Raw genomic sequence first — 14214 nt, 5'->3', positions numbered from 1 at the left:
CCCAAAAGCCCCGGGGGGGGGGCGAGCATCTGAGTCCTGAGCAGCTCAGCTCATGTCCTGCGAGGGTCTGGTGGGTGGAGGGGAGGAAGGAGGAGGAGGGGGGGGGGTTTATATTTTTTTGTGTGTTTGTTGTTTTTTTGTTTTTTTTTTACAAAAAAAAAAAATGGAGGGGGGGGGGAAATAGGATGGAAGGGGGGGGGATTTTGTTGTTGTTGTTGTTTTTTTTTTCTTCTCTTTGTTTTTGTTTCTTTATGTATAAAGTCCGGAGCTGGCAGCGAGGAAATGGGGGCGAACCTCCGAAAAGAACGACCGAAATTCAACAAAAATAGGAAAAAAACCCCAAAAATTGTCGTCGTCGTCGTCGTCGTCCCCCCCCTGCACTCCCCGTCAGCACGAAGAGGGGTTCTGTATTTGGGGGGGGGGGGGGGGGGGGCACGGAAAATCACCTCCCCCCCCCTGCTTCACCTCCACAGTGAGAGCACAGCGTGGGGGGCACTTCTGGCCCCGCTCCCAGGGGGTCCTGCAGTTCATTTTGGGGGGGGGGGGGGGGGGGATGAAAAGGTTTGGGCTGTGTGAGCGAGGGGGGGGGGGGGGGGGGGCGAAGAAAAACGGGGCCAAAACCGAGAAAACTGCAGGGCGTTACTAAGAGCTCAGTTGGAGTCGGAATCGGAGGAATCCCCGGAGGAGGAGGAGGAGCTGCTGCTGCCCTCCGAGTCGTTGTCGTCCTCATCTTCATCGTCCTCATCCTCATCGTCATCGTCGTTCTGCGGGGGGGGGTAATAAAAGGGGGGGGGGGCGGTCAGTGGCAGCACTGCTGGGTGCCTCCCCCAGCCCCGTGTGCCCTCCCTGCTGTGCCGTGGGGTCCCTGCCTCCCCCCCCGGCACACGATGAGGGGGGCGATGGGATTTCAGGGGGCGGATGGGGGGGGGGCTCTGCTCTCACTCAGCCTCCTGGCTCCGTGCTGTGCCCCCCCCCCCCCTCCTCCTCGCCTCGCGCCTCAGTTTCCCCCCTTCTGCCCAGCCGGGGGAAGGAGGAGGCGCGGGGCTGAGCTGAGCGGGGGGGCAAAGAGAGGGGGGGGGTGGATTGGGGGGGAGTTTGGGGGGGGGCACCTCACCTGTCCGGGGGCGAGCACGAGGCACGGACACGGTTTCTGACCCCAGCGCCATCCAGCATAGTGTGACTGCAGCTGCGCCGGCGCAAAGCTTTGCCTCTGCTCGCATTCACACTGGCGCAAACGGAGCCGAGACCAGACTCAGTACGTCCGGCAGGTCCGCTCCTCGTGCCCCCCCCCGGGGACGTGCTGGGGGGGTCCCCAAAGTGCCCCCGCCGCTTCCCTCCTGCACCCCCCCCCCCCCACAACCCGTCACCGCAGCAGCCCCGGGTCGGTGGCGTTGTTCCCCTACCCCCCTCCCCATCCCTGGAGGGGCTGAGAGATGGGACCCCCCCACGATGTGCGTCCCCCCCAGCTCACCTCATCTCCATCCTCGCTCTCCTCCTCACTGCTGGACTCTGAGGAATCGCCGCCCTCCTCCGACGAGTCCCCGTTGTCGTCGTCGTCGTCTTCGTCTTCATCATCATCGTCCTCGTCCTCTTCATCATCGTCGTCGTCCTCTGACTCCTGTTGGGGGGGGGGAAAGGGGGGGGAGTTGGTGGTGTGTTGGTGGGGGGCAGCTGTCCTTGGCCACCAGCCATCGGCTTCCTCCAGCCGCAAAGCAGCAGGAGATGAGACGGCTCCACCAACGTCCCCCAAAAGGCCCTCGGTGCTGCCACAGATGACAGCGGGGTCCCGCTGACCCCAAGTGGGTTTTTGGGCACAGGTTTGGGAACAGCCCTCGTTTTGCTGTCCCAAGGGATGGGAAGGCTGCAGGAAACACCAGCATCGCCCTGAGATCCCCGCCCAAAGGTGCCCCCAGCCCAGGAACGGCGCAGTGCTGAACTCACCGACTTGGACTGCATCGTTGGCTTCATCTTGGGGTTGGGGCCCCGGATCTTCCCTATGCTCTTGCGTTTCTGCACGGGGAGGGAAGGAGGAGAAGCTCTCTGAGCAACGCATGAACCCAGCGCTGAGCAAACCCACGGGGCTGCGAAGCAAAGCCCCCAAAAGCGGCGCTGCAGACGAGGCTCCCGCCCGGCTCAGGACCCCCAACCTCACCCCACAGGAGGACACTCACGTTGGAGGTGTGTTCCTTGTAGGCAGCCCGCTCCTGGGGCGAGAGGCTCTGCGGAGACAGAGGGGGAGCTCAGACCTCACAGCTCCAGCACGCAGTTCCCCATTCCCAGGCACACGTTTGTTATTAAGCCACTCGACAGCCCCCACGTCCCACGGGCACAGCGAGCATCTCGGGATGCAGCCGGGAGCTCTGCCTCCTCCCAGCGCTCACCTTGAGCCAGATGTCGAGGTGCACCTTGTACTGCTTCTGCTGCTCCTCCGCCAGCTTCTTATAGTGGTCCTTCTGGCCCTGCGAGATGCGCTGCCAGCGGCTGCCGATCTCCACCATCCGCTCCTTCAGAGGGAGGTGGTTCAGCTCCCCGTTGGACAGCAGCTCCTGGGAGAACTTCTGGTAACCGTTCCTGCAGGAGGGGGCAGGGAGCTGAGCTCAGGCAGTGCGTCTTAGGGGGGGAGGTTCACCCCCCGCATCCAAAGCGCAGCTTTCTCAGCCCAGCACGGCCCGAACGATGCTCCTCGTGCCCCACGCAGCTCACCCAGGCTCCCCGGTACTCACATGGGGGGTTTCTTTGGCTCTCCCTGGAACTTCACTTTCTTGGCAGAGTTGGTGGAGCACGGGGGAGCCCTCATCTCGCTCAGCTCCCTCTGAGCAGCAGGAGAGAGCGGTCAGGGGACGTGGGCAGCACCAGGGCAGGGTGTGGGGAGGGGGCAGGGACGCACCTCGTATCGCTTCTGATCCTCCGCCGCCTTCTTGATCCACATCAGCTTCTCCTTCTTCTCCATGTTGTTCCAAGTGGCCTCCATGGCCTTCAGTGCCTTCCCCCGGTCGTTCTGCAGCACAGACCCAGCACGTCATCAGTCTCCGCCAGGACACGTGGGCCCCGTCACCAACCCCCCGACCCCCCCAGCTCCTCTCCCCACCTTAAAACGTGCCAGGTAGTCCCCGATGACGCTCTGCTGCCAAATCTCCTCCGCTGTTTTTGGGGACTCGGGCAGCTTCCCGCGTTCCTCCTTATCAGAGCCGTGCTTCTTCTCCGACTGCGCCTTCATGGCTGCCTCCCGTGCCTTGTACTTGGCCTGGGAAGGGGCAGATGAGGGATGAGAGGGGGCACCGACCCCCCCGCTGAGCACCAGGAGGGGCTGGGACGCCCTTCACCCAACGTGCTGCAGCCCCCCACCACACACGGGTGTCCCAGGGCTCCCTGCCACCTTCCAGCCTTTGAGCCGAGGCTGGGGCTGACCCGGAGGGTTGCGACGGGTGCAGCTGTGATGCTGCCAGGGTCAGCCCTGCCGTGCCGCCCAAGATGAGCGAAGCCCCCCGCAGGGACGGGTGGTGCACTGAGAGCTGGGCCGCGTGAGATGGGGTGGGGCGATGGGCTGGGGACGTTGCCCACCTTCTTCTTCTCGGAGAGGTCGTTCCACATGCGTGCCAGCAGCCGTGTCAGCTCGCTCTCCGACAGCTCCGGCCGCTCCTCCTGCAGCTGCTTCCGTTTCTCCTCCGAGAAGATGAACATGGCTGAGATGGGCCGCTTGGGCTTCTCGGAGCTGGCCTGGGGGCACACACAGGTGTGGGTGAGGGAGCACACGATGGGCGCCAGCAGCCCCGTCCCGCGTCCCCAGCGTGCGCCCACCCTCCTCCTGCCACCCCCTCACCTTGCCGGTCTCCGGCGAGGACTTTTTGGATGCGGGACTCGTCGCCCCTTTCCGACTGCCGCCCAACATTTTCTCCTCGCCCAGCACCCGCTGCTGCTCCTCCTCGGGCAGGCTCTGCACACAGACACAGACGGGCTCAGAGAGCTGCAGGCCCGATGCTAACGAGGCATTAACACAACTGCGGGCTGCTGAGCAGGAAGCAAAGCTCTCGGCTGGCTGCAGAGCCCACGGCTCACGGAGCGGGAGCTGTGCTGAGCCCAGAAGCCAGCCAAGCACCCGTGCCGGGGTCCCCACACCCCACCAGCCCCTCACAGGGCACCGTTCCTCCTCTCCAGCCCCATCTCCGCCCACCCCCACTGTCTCATCTGCTTCCTCTCAGCCCTGCAGGGCAGAGCGGCGCGTGCTTCCGGATGGGTTTTCCGCCCTGTGCCCTCACTGTGGCCACGTCACATCCGTCAGGGACAAACGTGGTGCCGGGGGCCCCAGGGCAGCTTCCCACTCACACGCACACACCCTCATTCTGACTGAGGGAAGGAAGCAAGAGGCTGGCAGCGCTGCACTCGCAGCCCCCCCTTCCCCATGCAGTGTCAGCTTCCTCCCCATGCTTGCATTCGAGCACAAGGCAGCTGGGCACAGCAGCCAGGGATGCCACTCACCTCCAGGAAGCGGAGCAGCTCGATCTCGTAGTCTTTCTTTTTCTGGTGGGAAAGGGAGATGCGGGGTTACCCAGGGATCCTCCCACCCCACTGCTGCCGACCCAGCCTACAGCAAAAGCACCCTCCGCAAGCACCACGTGCTGCCCCACACAGGCAAACAGAGCACAGGGGAGGTGAGCAAGGACCCCGTGTGCCCCCACCCCCCCAGCACTCACCTGGTCACACTTTTTGTGGTACGCGTCCTTCTCCTTCTGGGAGAGCAGCTTCCACTGCTGGCTGCACAGCACCATCCGCTCCGTGCTGGGCACGTCTTTCATGTTGGCCATCAGCTCTGCACAGTACAGGGAGTAGCTATTCCTGCAAGGGATGCAGGGGGGTGGCATGAGGGACCGTGGCACTGGAGGGGTGCCTGCAGACCCTCTGGGCTGCGTAAGGGAAGTGCTGAGCCAGGTAAGGAAAGCGTGGGCTGATGCGGCTGGATTGTACCCACACGGCACTGCCTTAAACCCTGCTGAGACCCTCTGTGAACCCTACAGCTCCTTAAAGGGAGCTTACAATGCAGACCTGATGGTGCCCAATGCCACGGATGGGCCCTGGGAAGTTTGACGTGGTGCAGGCAAGCAGCCCACGGCAGGGGGGGCTTTAAGATCCCCTCCGACCCAACCAGGCTGCGACTCCGTGACCATCAGCGCCACAAGCAGCCCCCAAAAGTGGGGCCCAAAGGCAGGCAGAGCTCCTGCTGCCTCCCTCCCACCGCACAGAGCCCCACTCTGAGAGCAGCACTCACGGAGGCGGTTTGGTGGGTCGCCCGTCGAATTTATCCTTGAGCTGCCGCTCAGCCTTGGTGAGTGTGGAGCGGGTGATGCCCTCCTCGCTGAGGTTCAGCTCGGGGTGCTTCTGGATGTAGTCACGCATGATCTCCTGTGAGGATGGAGAGCAGTCAGCAGAGCACTGCGGTCCCCGCCAGGCTGGGGCCAGAGGAGGAGGAACGAGAAGCCGACCATTGCCCTAACCATCTCCCCAGGGCACTTCTCCAAACAGCACTGGAGGACGCAGGGCTCTCACTAGGGACCTGGCTGAACCCCACCTGGCTACTGGGGCGGCTGCTGGGCCGGGCAGAGTGATTGCAGGGGCAGTATGGAGGGGACGGGGCGAGGCTGCTCCCTACCTCGTACTCCTTCCGCTGTTCCAGGGCCTTATGAATCCATTTCAGCCTCTTTTTATCGGAGAGTTGAGACCACTGCTTGCCCAGCGACTCTTTCACCTCCTTCGTGGTGGCCTGAAAACCCAAAGCCAGAGGTGAGGGCAGAGGGGTAAAATCCAAAAAAAGGAGGGGAAAAAAAATATAGCAGGGCGTACCCTGAGCCCTGGCAGGAGCCAGGGGGGCCACGAGCCGAGCTCACGGCTGGGGAATGGAGTGCGTGCGAGTGTGGGGCATGGCCGGAGGTGGATGTCTGTGCTGGGAATCTCTGCCTCCCTGACTCATGTGAAAGGCCGTGGTCACCCCTACAGCCAAAAACGGGGGGGTCTGTACCCCCTGAGCCTCTCCTAGGTGTGCAGAGCCCTCCTTACCTCTGTCCAGACTGCTGGGAGCTCCTTCCTGCAACCCGTCCTCCCTACAGCGCTTCTCTCGTTCCCCCTCCTCTCCCCCAGCAGCGGGGTGCAGCACCCCCAGCACTCACACTCACACTCACACGCACCCCCCCCACCGTACTCACATCTGGACGCACTTTCAGGTAGATCTTCTTCTCGTGGTTGTACCACAGCTGCTGGGGGGTCTTGGGTTTTTCGGGGACGTCAGATTTCTTGGCGTTCTGGATGAGGTCCGGGTGATCTTCCCTTTACCCGGCAGGGAGGTGGGGAAGGGGGGAGCGTTACGGAGGCCGACGGTGGAAGGTGAGCACCCCAAACCCTCCCCGCGAAGGGGGAACCCACACTGCAGCCTGAGCCACCACGGAGTTGGTATTATGGGATCATAAACACCCCGAGCCAAAAGGGGCCCGTAAGGACCACCGAGTCCAACTCCTGAATCCTGGCATCCCCAAAAAGAACAGAAGGGTTCTAGGAGAGATTTGAGCTCTGGGGTGTGCCAGCTCTGAGCAGCTCCTCCAAGGCCCTGGGCTCAGTGCATCCCTGGAGCAGCAGCAGGCAATGGGAGCACCAGGACCCACTGGAACTGCAGCACCCCAGCTCAAGGGGAAGGTCTGCAGGGAGCAGGGCAGAGGCTTCAGCATTTAGCAGTGCCTCCCCTGGCATTCCCAACCCGCAGAGCATTGCTGGTCCTCTGGCTGAGGCTCCCTTCTGCAGCTCCCCCCTCCCTCCTGCAGCGCCCAGCAGGGCTCCCACCATGGGGACACAGGGCTGCCTCTCACCTGAACCTCGCCAGGTTCCTCTCAAACTCCTGCTTCTCTCGCTGGAAGTCCTGGATGTATTTCATCTGGGGACAACCAGGAGGCAGAGAGGGACGTCAGCACGGGGAACGGGCATGCTGATCCTGCAAGCTGGGCTGGCCCCACTGCCCCTAAGGGGCTCCAGCCCCAGGACTGCTCCCAGATGTGGGTTTCCAACCCAAGAGGCAGGAACCCACCCCGACCTCCTGTCCCATCCCACGGGCAGCCCTGGCAAGGAGCCGGATGTGGGCGAGTGACACGGAGGACTTTGCACCCCGGCCCTCTGCTGCTGGTGACAAACTGACCCGAGGTGACTGTCCCAGTGCCAGCGCGGCCAGCCGGCACCGTGAGAGCTCCTCGTTAATCCCAGCACGTCCCACCCCACGGCAAAGCCACCACCCAGTGTTGTCTGGAAGGGACGGACGGACAGACAGACAGAACCTCCACCCCCACCCTGCAGTCCTGGGAAGCAGGGCAGGGAGCCGGACTGGTCCGACGGGGCTGAACCAGCAGCCGGGTGACACCTAAGCCAGGCAGGAGCTGGGCTCTGCTGGTTGTACTGGGAGAGCTGGAGTCCCCAGCGTGGGGCAGGGAGGCACACGTGGCACAAGGAGCCGGCTGGTTCCCCCACCCCTACCTTTTTCTTCTCGGGAAGCTCCTTGTATTTCTTGGACAGGATCTTGGTGAGATCCAGGTTGCTCATTTCGGGGTGAAGCTTGGCGTATTTGGCTCGCTTCTCCATGAAGAAGCGAAAGTAGGGAGTCAGGGGCTTCTTGGGGAAGTCGGGGTGTTTCTGGGGAGAGGGCAGAGGGGTGAACATCCAAACAAACACCGAGCAGCCAAAGCCAGCCAGCCCCCAACCCCTGGCACTGCAGGGTTCAGCCCCGGCTCCCTGTGCTGTGCCACATCGCAGCCCCACAGACAGGGAAGGAGACACTCTGTGGACAAGGGCTGCCTGCTCAGAAGTGAGTTTGGGGTCAGGCACAGGGGGAAACTGAGGCAGGAGGCGGCCGCGTCCCCCACCCCCACACAGCACCAGCGCCCCAGGCTGCCCAGCACGAGCCCCCCAGCCTGGCAGGCCAGGAATAGGACCCAGCCCCTGCTGCTAAACTTGGCTGCAAGCTCCCAGCGCCGCGTCCGGCCGTATGAAATGTACCCTGAGCTTGGCCTGGGCCCAGGGCCGCCGAGCTGCCTCGGGACATGCTGGCACAGTGACAGCCCCAACCCGGCCTCCAGCCTGGCGAGGGCAGGTTCCCCTTGTTGGGGGGGATAAACCCCACGGCTTACCTTGAGCTTTTTGCCCTTGTAAGGATTCTTCACGTGCTCCTCAGCATCCATGATGAGCTCCGTGAGGGTCCGAAATTTCCTCACCTGTTGGTAGGGGGGGGGGAGTTGTCACACCACTGCCACCAAGCCGTCCCACAGGCGGTGGGGCTGGAGGAGCCCACACCCCTCGGGACACCCCACGGCAGCAGCACGCTCACCTCGTTGGAGATCTCCATCCACTTCATCTTGCACATCTCCCCCGAGAAGTCCTTGAAAGCCACTTTCTCCCAGTCCAGGTGGGACTCGGTGGTCTTGAACTTGCTCCCGTCGTTGGAAGGCAGGTTGTTCTTCATGCACTCCAGCAGAGTCAGCATGTCCTCCTGCGACCAGCGGTCTGCAGGGCACAGAAAGGTGCTCAGCCACAGGGCGGTGCAGGGACTACAGCTCCCAGCGTGCAGCTCTGCTGGCCGCATCCACGTGCAACAGATTACAGATCAAAGGGACCTGGTGGCTCTTTCCATCACCCCCCCAGCAACTTGCTGCAGGCAGGAGCTGCAAAACGCACCGGTTGCAAACCAGAGGGACTCGTTCCTCCTGGTGTGCCATCAGATAAGGGCACAGTGCTCCCCCAGCACGGACACAGAGCCCCGTGAGCCAGGAAAAACCCCACTGCGTGTGGGGCGATGCACCCCTGTGCTGTGTTTGCTGCTATGGGGAGCACCACATTCTGACCTCCGCCAAGGTCGGAGCGCAGGGATGCTGCAGTGACACAGGGCAGGGGGTCCCGAGCCCGCAGTGCCACCTCCCTGCCTGGGATCCCCCCCCCCTCCCCCCACTATGAGGATGAATGGAGCCGCCTGCGTCCCATGCCGGATTTATCCCGGCTCCGCTGGCACCACTGAGCTGCTCTATATTGGGAACGTTGCCCTGCTGTAATTAAATCCACCTCAAGACCCAGCAATGGACACGTGCTGCGCTGCCACGCGTGGGGTATCTGACCCACAGCAACAAAGGAGGGACCGGGGTTGGGGGGAGGGGGGGAGGTGGGCCAGGGTGGCACTGGGGGATAGCAGAGCCCCCCCAGTGCTGACAGGACCCCCATTGCCATCGCCTCACTGCTCTCCCCACCTCCTCCCAGCTCTGCTCTGAGCTCTGGCAGCCAGGGGGCCCGAGGTAACAGCATGGCCATAATTCAGCCCAGATGTGGGGTTGGGCGCTGAGCTCTTTGTGCCAACCTAAAATGAGCTGTTCCGAGAGCAAAACCGGCGCCCACCCCTTTCCCCCCCCCCACCCAAAGGGGCGGCCCACAGCATCCCTGCAGCGCACGGCATCCCTGCAGCATCCCCACACAACCCCGCGGGACGATGGTTTGCCACCCCCGCCTTCTCACGCTGCACAGGTTTGGGGGTGGGGGGGTGGGCCGGGGGGGCTGCCCCTCACCTTGGTTTTTGGGAGCTGTCATTTCCAAGTCTGCAGGGCACTCGGCGTCGCCGTTCATCCTCCACCTGCCTGAGGCCAGCACGGTCCCCGCCGGCGCCGGGCGCTACCGTCGCTCAGTGCCGCTGCGCTCTGCAGGACAGGAGGGGAGCATCAGGCTGTGGGGGGGGGGCACGGGGGGAGAACAGCACAGCCCCCCCCCCGCCCCCCCCCTCCAATAAACCTCCTGGCTCCTCCTTTGTACCCCCCTCTGTCATGAGGGGGTGCCGCCTTCCTACCCGCCACGGCTGGGTGAGGTTTGAGGGGGTGTCAGCGTCCCCTCCGTGCTGTGGGTTGGGGGGGGAAAATAGGCAGGGGGTGTCACTGAGATGGGGGGGCACAGAGAGAAGCCCCCGGAGGGAAGGGATGGAGCTCTAAAAGAGAGGGCCCAAAGGGCAGCCGGTGTGACCCCCCCTGAAATGAGGGGAAGATCTCAGCAGGGCCCCTTTAGGAAATGACCCCCCCCATGGGAGGATGAGCTGGGGGGGAGGGGGGCATTTTGTCAGTGGGGCTGCAGGGGTGGGGACCCCACAGCTCAGCAGTCTGACAGATTTTGGGGGGGGGAGCAGAGCAGAGCAGAGCAGGCTGCAAGGCTGAGAGGACACCTCATGGGGGGGGGGAGGGCAGAAACCCCATGGGGGGGGGGGATCAGCATAGAGTGGGAGACACAAGGCCTGATGGGGGGGGTCCCCAGACAGGGATCCTATGGGAGGTGGCACAAGGCCTGACGGGGGGGTCTTTATGGAGACCTTTGTGGGTGGGGGGGTAGAAGGCCTGAGGGGTGTTTTCCATGAGGGGATCTCTGTGTGTGGGGGGTGGGGGGATCAGGAGCTGAGGAGGGGTCTCATGCCGAGCTCCATATGGGGGGGGGGGAGGGTACAGGCCTGAGGGGTCTCCATGAGAGGATCTTTGTGAGGGGGCAGGGCCTGAGGGGGGGTCCCCACATCCTCACACAGAGATCTGTATGGGGAGAGCGGGGCCTGCGGGGGAACCCATGAGAGGATCTGTATGGGGGGGGGGGCCGTACGAGGGGGTCTCTATGGGGGGGGGTCTCTGCACAGTGGAGCACAGGGGCAGACTGGGGGTGCTCACAGGGCTCCCTATGAAGAGGCCCAGCATTGGAGCGGGGTGGGGGGGGAGGGTTCCATGCAGAGACCTCTAGGAATGGGGGGGAGGGAGGGGGGCTCAACGCTCTCAGGAGCCCCAGAGCAGCGCGGGGCACACAGGCCGCAGCCCCGGGGGGGGGCGGTGCCGCGCGGGAGGCGGGCTGTGCGGGATGGGGGGGGGCTGGGGCTGGCTGTGCAGAATTGGGGGGGGGGGTGGGGGGGGGCTGGGGCGGGCTGTGCGGGGCGGGCTGTGCGGGATGGGGGGGGCTGGGGGGGGCTGTGCAGGATTGGGGGGGCGGGCTGTGCGGGATGGGGGGGGGCGGCTGTGCGGGATGGGGAAGGCGGGGCGCGCGCACAGGGATCCCCGGGCGGGGGCGCGCCGGGATCCCCGCGGGGGGAGGAGAGGGGGGGGGCTGCATCCCGTGCCCTGCGGGAGGGGGGTGAGGAGGAGGAGGAGGCGGGGGAGGAAGGGGCCGGGCCGGGCGGGGGCGGGGAGCCGCACATGCCCCGCGCGCCCCCGGCAGCGCCGCGTCTCCTCCTCCTCCTCCTCCTCCTCCTCCGGCGGCGGCACGGACCGGACCGGGTGGGACCGCGGCGGCCCCGCGCCTCCTCCTCCTCCTCCGCTCCTCTCCTCTCCTCCTCCCGCCGCCTCCCGACCGCGGCCCCTCCGCCCGCCCCCGCCGCCTCCCCCACCCGCAGACAATGGGGCGGCCGCGCTCCTCTCCCCCTTTTCTCCCTTCTTCTCCCTTCCTCCCCCCTCGTTTCCCCACGCCGTTACCGAGCTCCGCGCCCTCTCTTCTCCCTCCCTCTCTCCTTCCCTTCCCTTCCCCCCTCCCGGAGCGCGGCACACGCACACAATGGCCGCACCGCACCGCTCCGCGCCCGCCCCTCCGCGCGGCCCCGCGGTTATAAAGCCGGAGCCGAACCCACCTCCCGAGCTCCGGCTGCAGAGGGGGAGGAGGAGGAGAACGGGGAAAGGGAGGAGAGGAGGGATGGGGGGGGGGGGGGGTTGGGAAGAGCCGCGCCGCAGCCCCACAACCCCGGAGCCGCCGTGGGGGGAAGGAGAAGGAGAAGGGAGGAGGAAGAGGAGAGGGGGGGGAGGGGGGGCGGGGATGCCCGGTGGGGGCGGCCGGGCAGCTGCAGAGAGCCGGGAGGGCAGCGCGACCTCCCCGCACCGACCCCCGGGGAGCGGCTGGGCCCCCCCTCCCCGCCGCCCCCTCCTCCTCCTCCTCCTCTCCTGCTGCCGCCGCTCGTGTGTGTGTGTGTGTGTGTATGTGTGCCCCCCCCCCCCGCGCAGACCCCTCCTCGCAAAGCACCCACCCACCCGGCGGGGGGCTGCGGGACCGCTCCTGGGGTCGGGAAGAAAGGAGAGAAGGGGGATTTGGGGAAAAGGGGAGGGGGGGGTGCCGAGAGGGAAGGAAGGGGGAGAGGAGGGGAGCGAAAAAAAAAAAAAAAAAAAAAAAGGTGGGGGGGTTTAAAAAAAAAAAAAAGAGGAGAAAAGGAAAAAAAAATAAAAAGGGAAATGAAACGGAGAAAAAAAAATAATGGAGAAATTAAGGCGTGGGGGGAAGGGGAGGAAAAAAAGGAGAAAAAAGGGGCAGAAAGGTACGGGGGAACGAGGATGGAGGCGCGGGGGGCGTCGGGATAAAGCGGAGGTGCGGCGGGGATAAAGCGGGGAGGGGATGGGGAGAGCCGGGGGGGTGGGAATGGGGCCGGAGGGAGCGGGCGCGTCCGGGCACGCAGCCGGCGCTCCGATCCGCGCTCCCCGACTCACCCGGGCTGGGGAAAAACAAGCGCAGCGCTGGAAGCCTGCCCCCGGGATCCAGCTGCGGAGCCGGGAGGGAGGGAGGGCGAGCGGGAAGGAGGGAGGGAGCGGGGAGGAGGAGAGCGGAGGGAAGGCAGGGAAGGGCCGGGAAGGGAAGGGAAGGAGGAGGGGGGGTGCGCCGAGGCCGCAGCCGTCGAGCCGGGCGCTCCCCCCGCGCCGAGCCCCAGCGCGGAGCCCCGCAGCGCGGCCCGACCCGGCGGGGAGCGGGCGGCCGCTTCCTGCCCGCGGGGGCCCCACGCGAGCGGCTCCATCTTAGGTTCGAGTTGTTTCCCTTCCTCCCACCCAACCCCCCCCCCTCCGCCCCGTCTTCGTCGTCGTCGTCCCCGCCGTCCGCCTTCGTTTGGAGGCGAGGAAAAAAGAAAGGGTTGAAAAAGAAAAGAATCGGAGGGTGGGGGACGGGAGGAGGGTCGGGGTGGGGGGAGAATCGAGGGGAGAAAAGAGTCGGAAGGCCGGAGGGGAAGGAAGGGGGGAAATTAAAAGAAGGGGGATAAATAATCGGGGGAGTTAAAAGGGGGGAAAATGGTCGCGAGGGGAATCGAGGAGCGATGGGGGGCGAAAAACAACCGGGGGAATTTCAGCTCGGACGGGTTTCGGATCGGGGAGAGGAAAAAGCGGAAAGCCGAAAAAAAAAAAAAAAAAAAGAGAAGAAAATAAAATAAAGAGAACGGGGAGAAAATACGGAGCAAAAACCGAGAGGGGGAAAAAAAATTAAAATAAACCGAAGCGAGGGAAAGCGAGAGAAAAGAGACGAGCCGGGGAACGCGGCCCGGAGCGGCGGCGCTTACCGAGCGCGGAGCGCGGCCGAACAAAGCGGCGGCACGGAGCGGCGCGGCGCCGCGCGGGGTTTCGCTGCGGGGTTCGGCGCGGGGCTCAGCGCTGCCCCGATCCCACGTACCTGCGGGCCTGGGGCCGCGGCTCGGCGGGGCCGGGGCTCGGCGGGGCCGGGGCGGGGAGCGCCGGTTGAACGGCGGCCAGCTCTGCAGCGCTGGCCCCGGGCGTGGACGCGCTCCAGTCCCCGCAGAGAGATCGCGCTTCCCCCGCCTCCATGGCGCTGCGTTTCTCTTCCAATCAGCCGGGCTCTGCGCGCCGGGGTCCGCCGCCAGCCTCGGCCGCTCCCCAGCGGCGCCGCCGCCGCCGCCCCGCGTTCCCGCGGCCGCTCGCGGGGATTTTTTATTGCTCTTTGCTTTTGCAACAGTGTGGCGGAGGGAGGGAAGGGAAAAGAGGGGGGGGGGCGGGGGGGGAAAGGGGGGGGAGGGGGGAGAGGAAAAAAAAAGAGGAGGAGGAGGAGGAGGAAGGAGAGAGGAGGGGAGCGGCGCGGGGTGGGGGGGAGGGGGGAGAGGAAAAAAAATCTCCTTACATGTGCAACAATCCTCGGTGGGTTTGCGTTTAAAAAAGAAAAAAAACACGGGGGGGTGGTGGGAAAGAGGGGGGGGCGCGGGGATCCCCCCCTAACACCACCACCCCCCCCAAACCAGCCCCCCCCGAACCACCACCACAGCACGGGGTCGGGGCGGCCCCGCCGGGATACGGGGCTCAGCCCGGCGGGGCGGGCGGGGGGCAGCGAGCGGCCGCCTCCCGGCTCCCCCCCCTCCGTCCGTCCGTCCCGCCGCCCGTCCCTCCCCGCTCCCCCTTCCTTTCCCCGTCGCTCTCTCTCTAATTTTTTTTTTTTTTTTTT

The 14214-nt window shown here is 65.0% G+C and overlaps 1 protein-coding gene across 8 annotated transcripts; it reads right to left on the bottom strand.

The window, feature by feature from the left end:
* Positions 1 to 399: 399 nt before the first annotated feature.
* UBTF (upstream binding transcription factor) lies at positions 400 to 14035 on the bottom strand. Of its 8 annotated transcripts, none has more exons than XM_085211018.1 (22): positions 13897 to 14035; positions 9573 to 9701; positions 8351 to 8526; positions 8154 to 8237; positions 7504 to 7659; positions 6849 to 6913; positions 6195 to 6315; positions 5645 to 5755; positions 5264 to 5397; positions 4692 to 4833; positions 4477 to 4518; positions 3821 to 3934; positions 3562 to 3717; positions 3089 to 3244; positions 2888 to 2998; positions 2724 to 2812; positions 2382 to 2571; positions 2172 to 2219; positions 1942 to 2010; positions 1472 to 1618; positions 1115 to 1225; positions 400 to 764 (listed from the first exon to the last, which is right to left on the bottom strand). In XM_085211018.1, exons 2-22 carry the CDS (start codon positions 9628 to 9630, stop codon positions 651 to 653), a joined length of 2394 nt encoding a protein of 797 aa, XP_085067144.1. In that variant the 5' UTR covers positions 9631 to 9701; positions 13897 to 14035; the 3' UTR covers positions 400 to 650. The 8 variants fall into 8 exon arrangements, with proteins under 8 accessions (XP_085067144.1, XP_085067142.1, XP_085067143.1 ...); XM_085211016.1 differs by lacking the exon at positions 13897 to 14035 and adding an exon at positions 13325 to 13752; XM_085211017.1 differs by lacking the exon at positions 13897 to 14035 and adding an exon at positions 13435 to 13752.
* Between the last annotated feature and the right edge of the window lie 179 nt (positions 14036 to 14214).

Source organism: Meleagris gallopavo, chromosome 29, assembly GCF_905368555.1.
Source record: "Meleagris gallopavo chromosome 29, MGAL_WU_HG_1.1, whole genome shotgun sequence".
NCBI lineage: Eukaryota > Metazoa > Chordata > Aves > Galliformes > Phasianidae > Meleagris > Meleagris gallopavo.
This window is presented reverse-complemented; position numbering and strand designations above follow the sequence as displayed.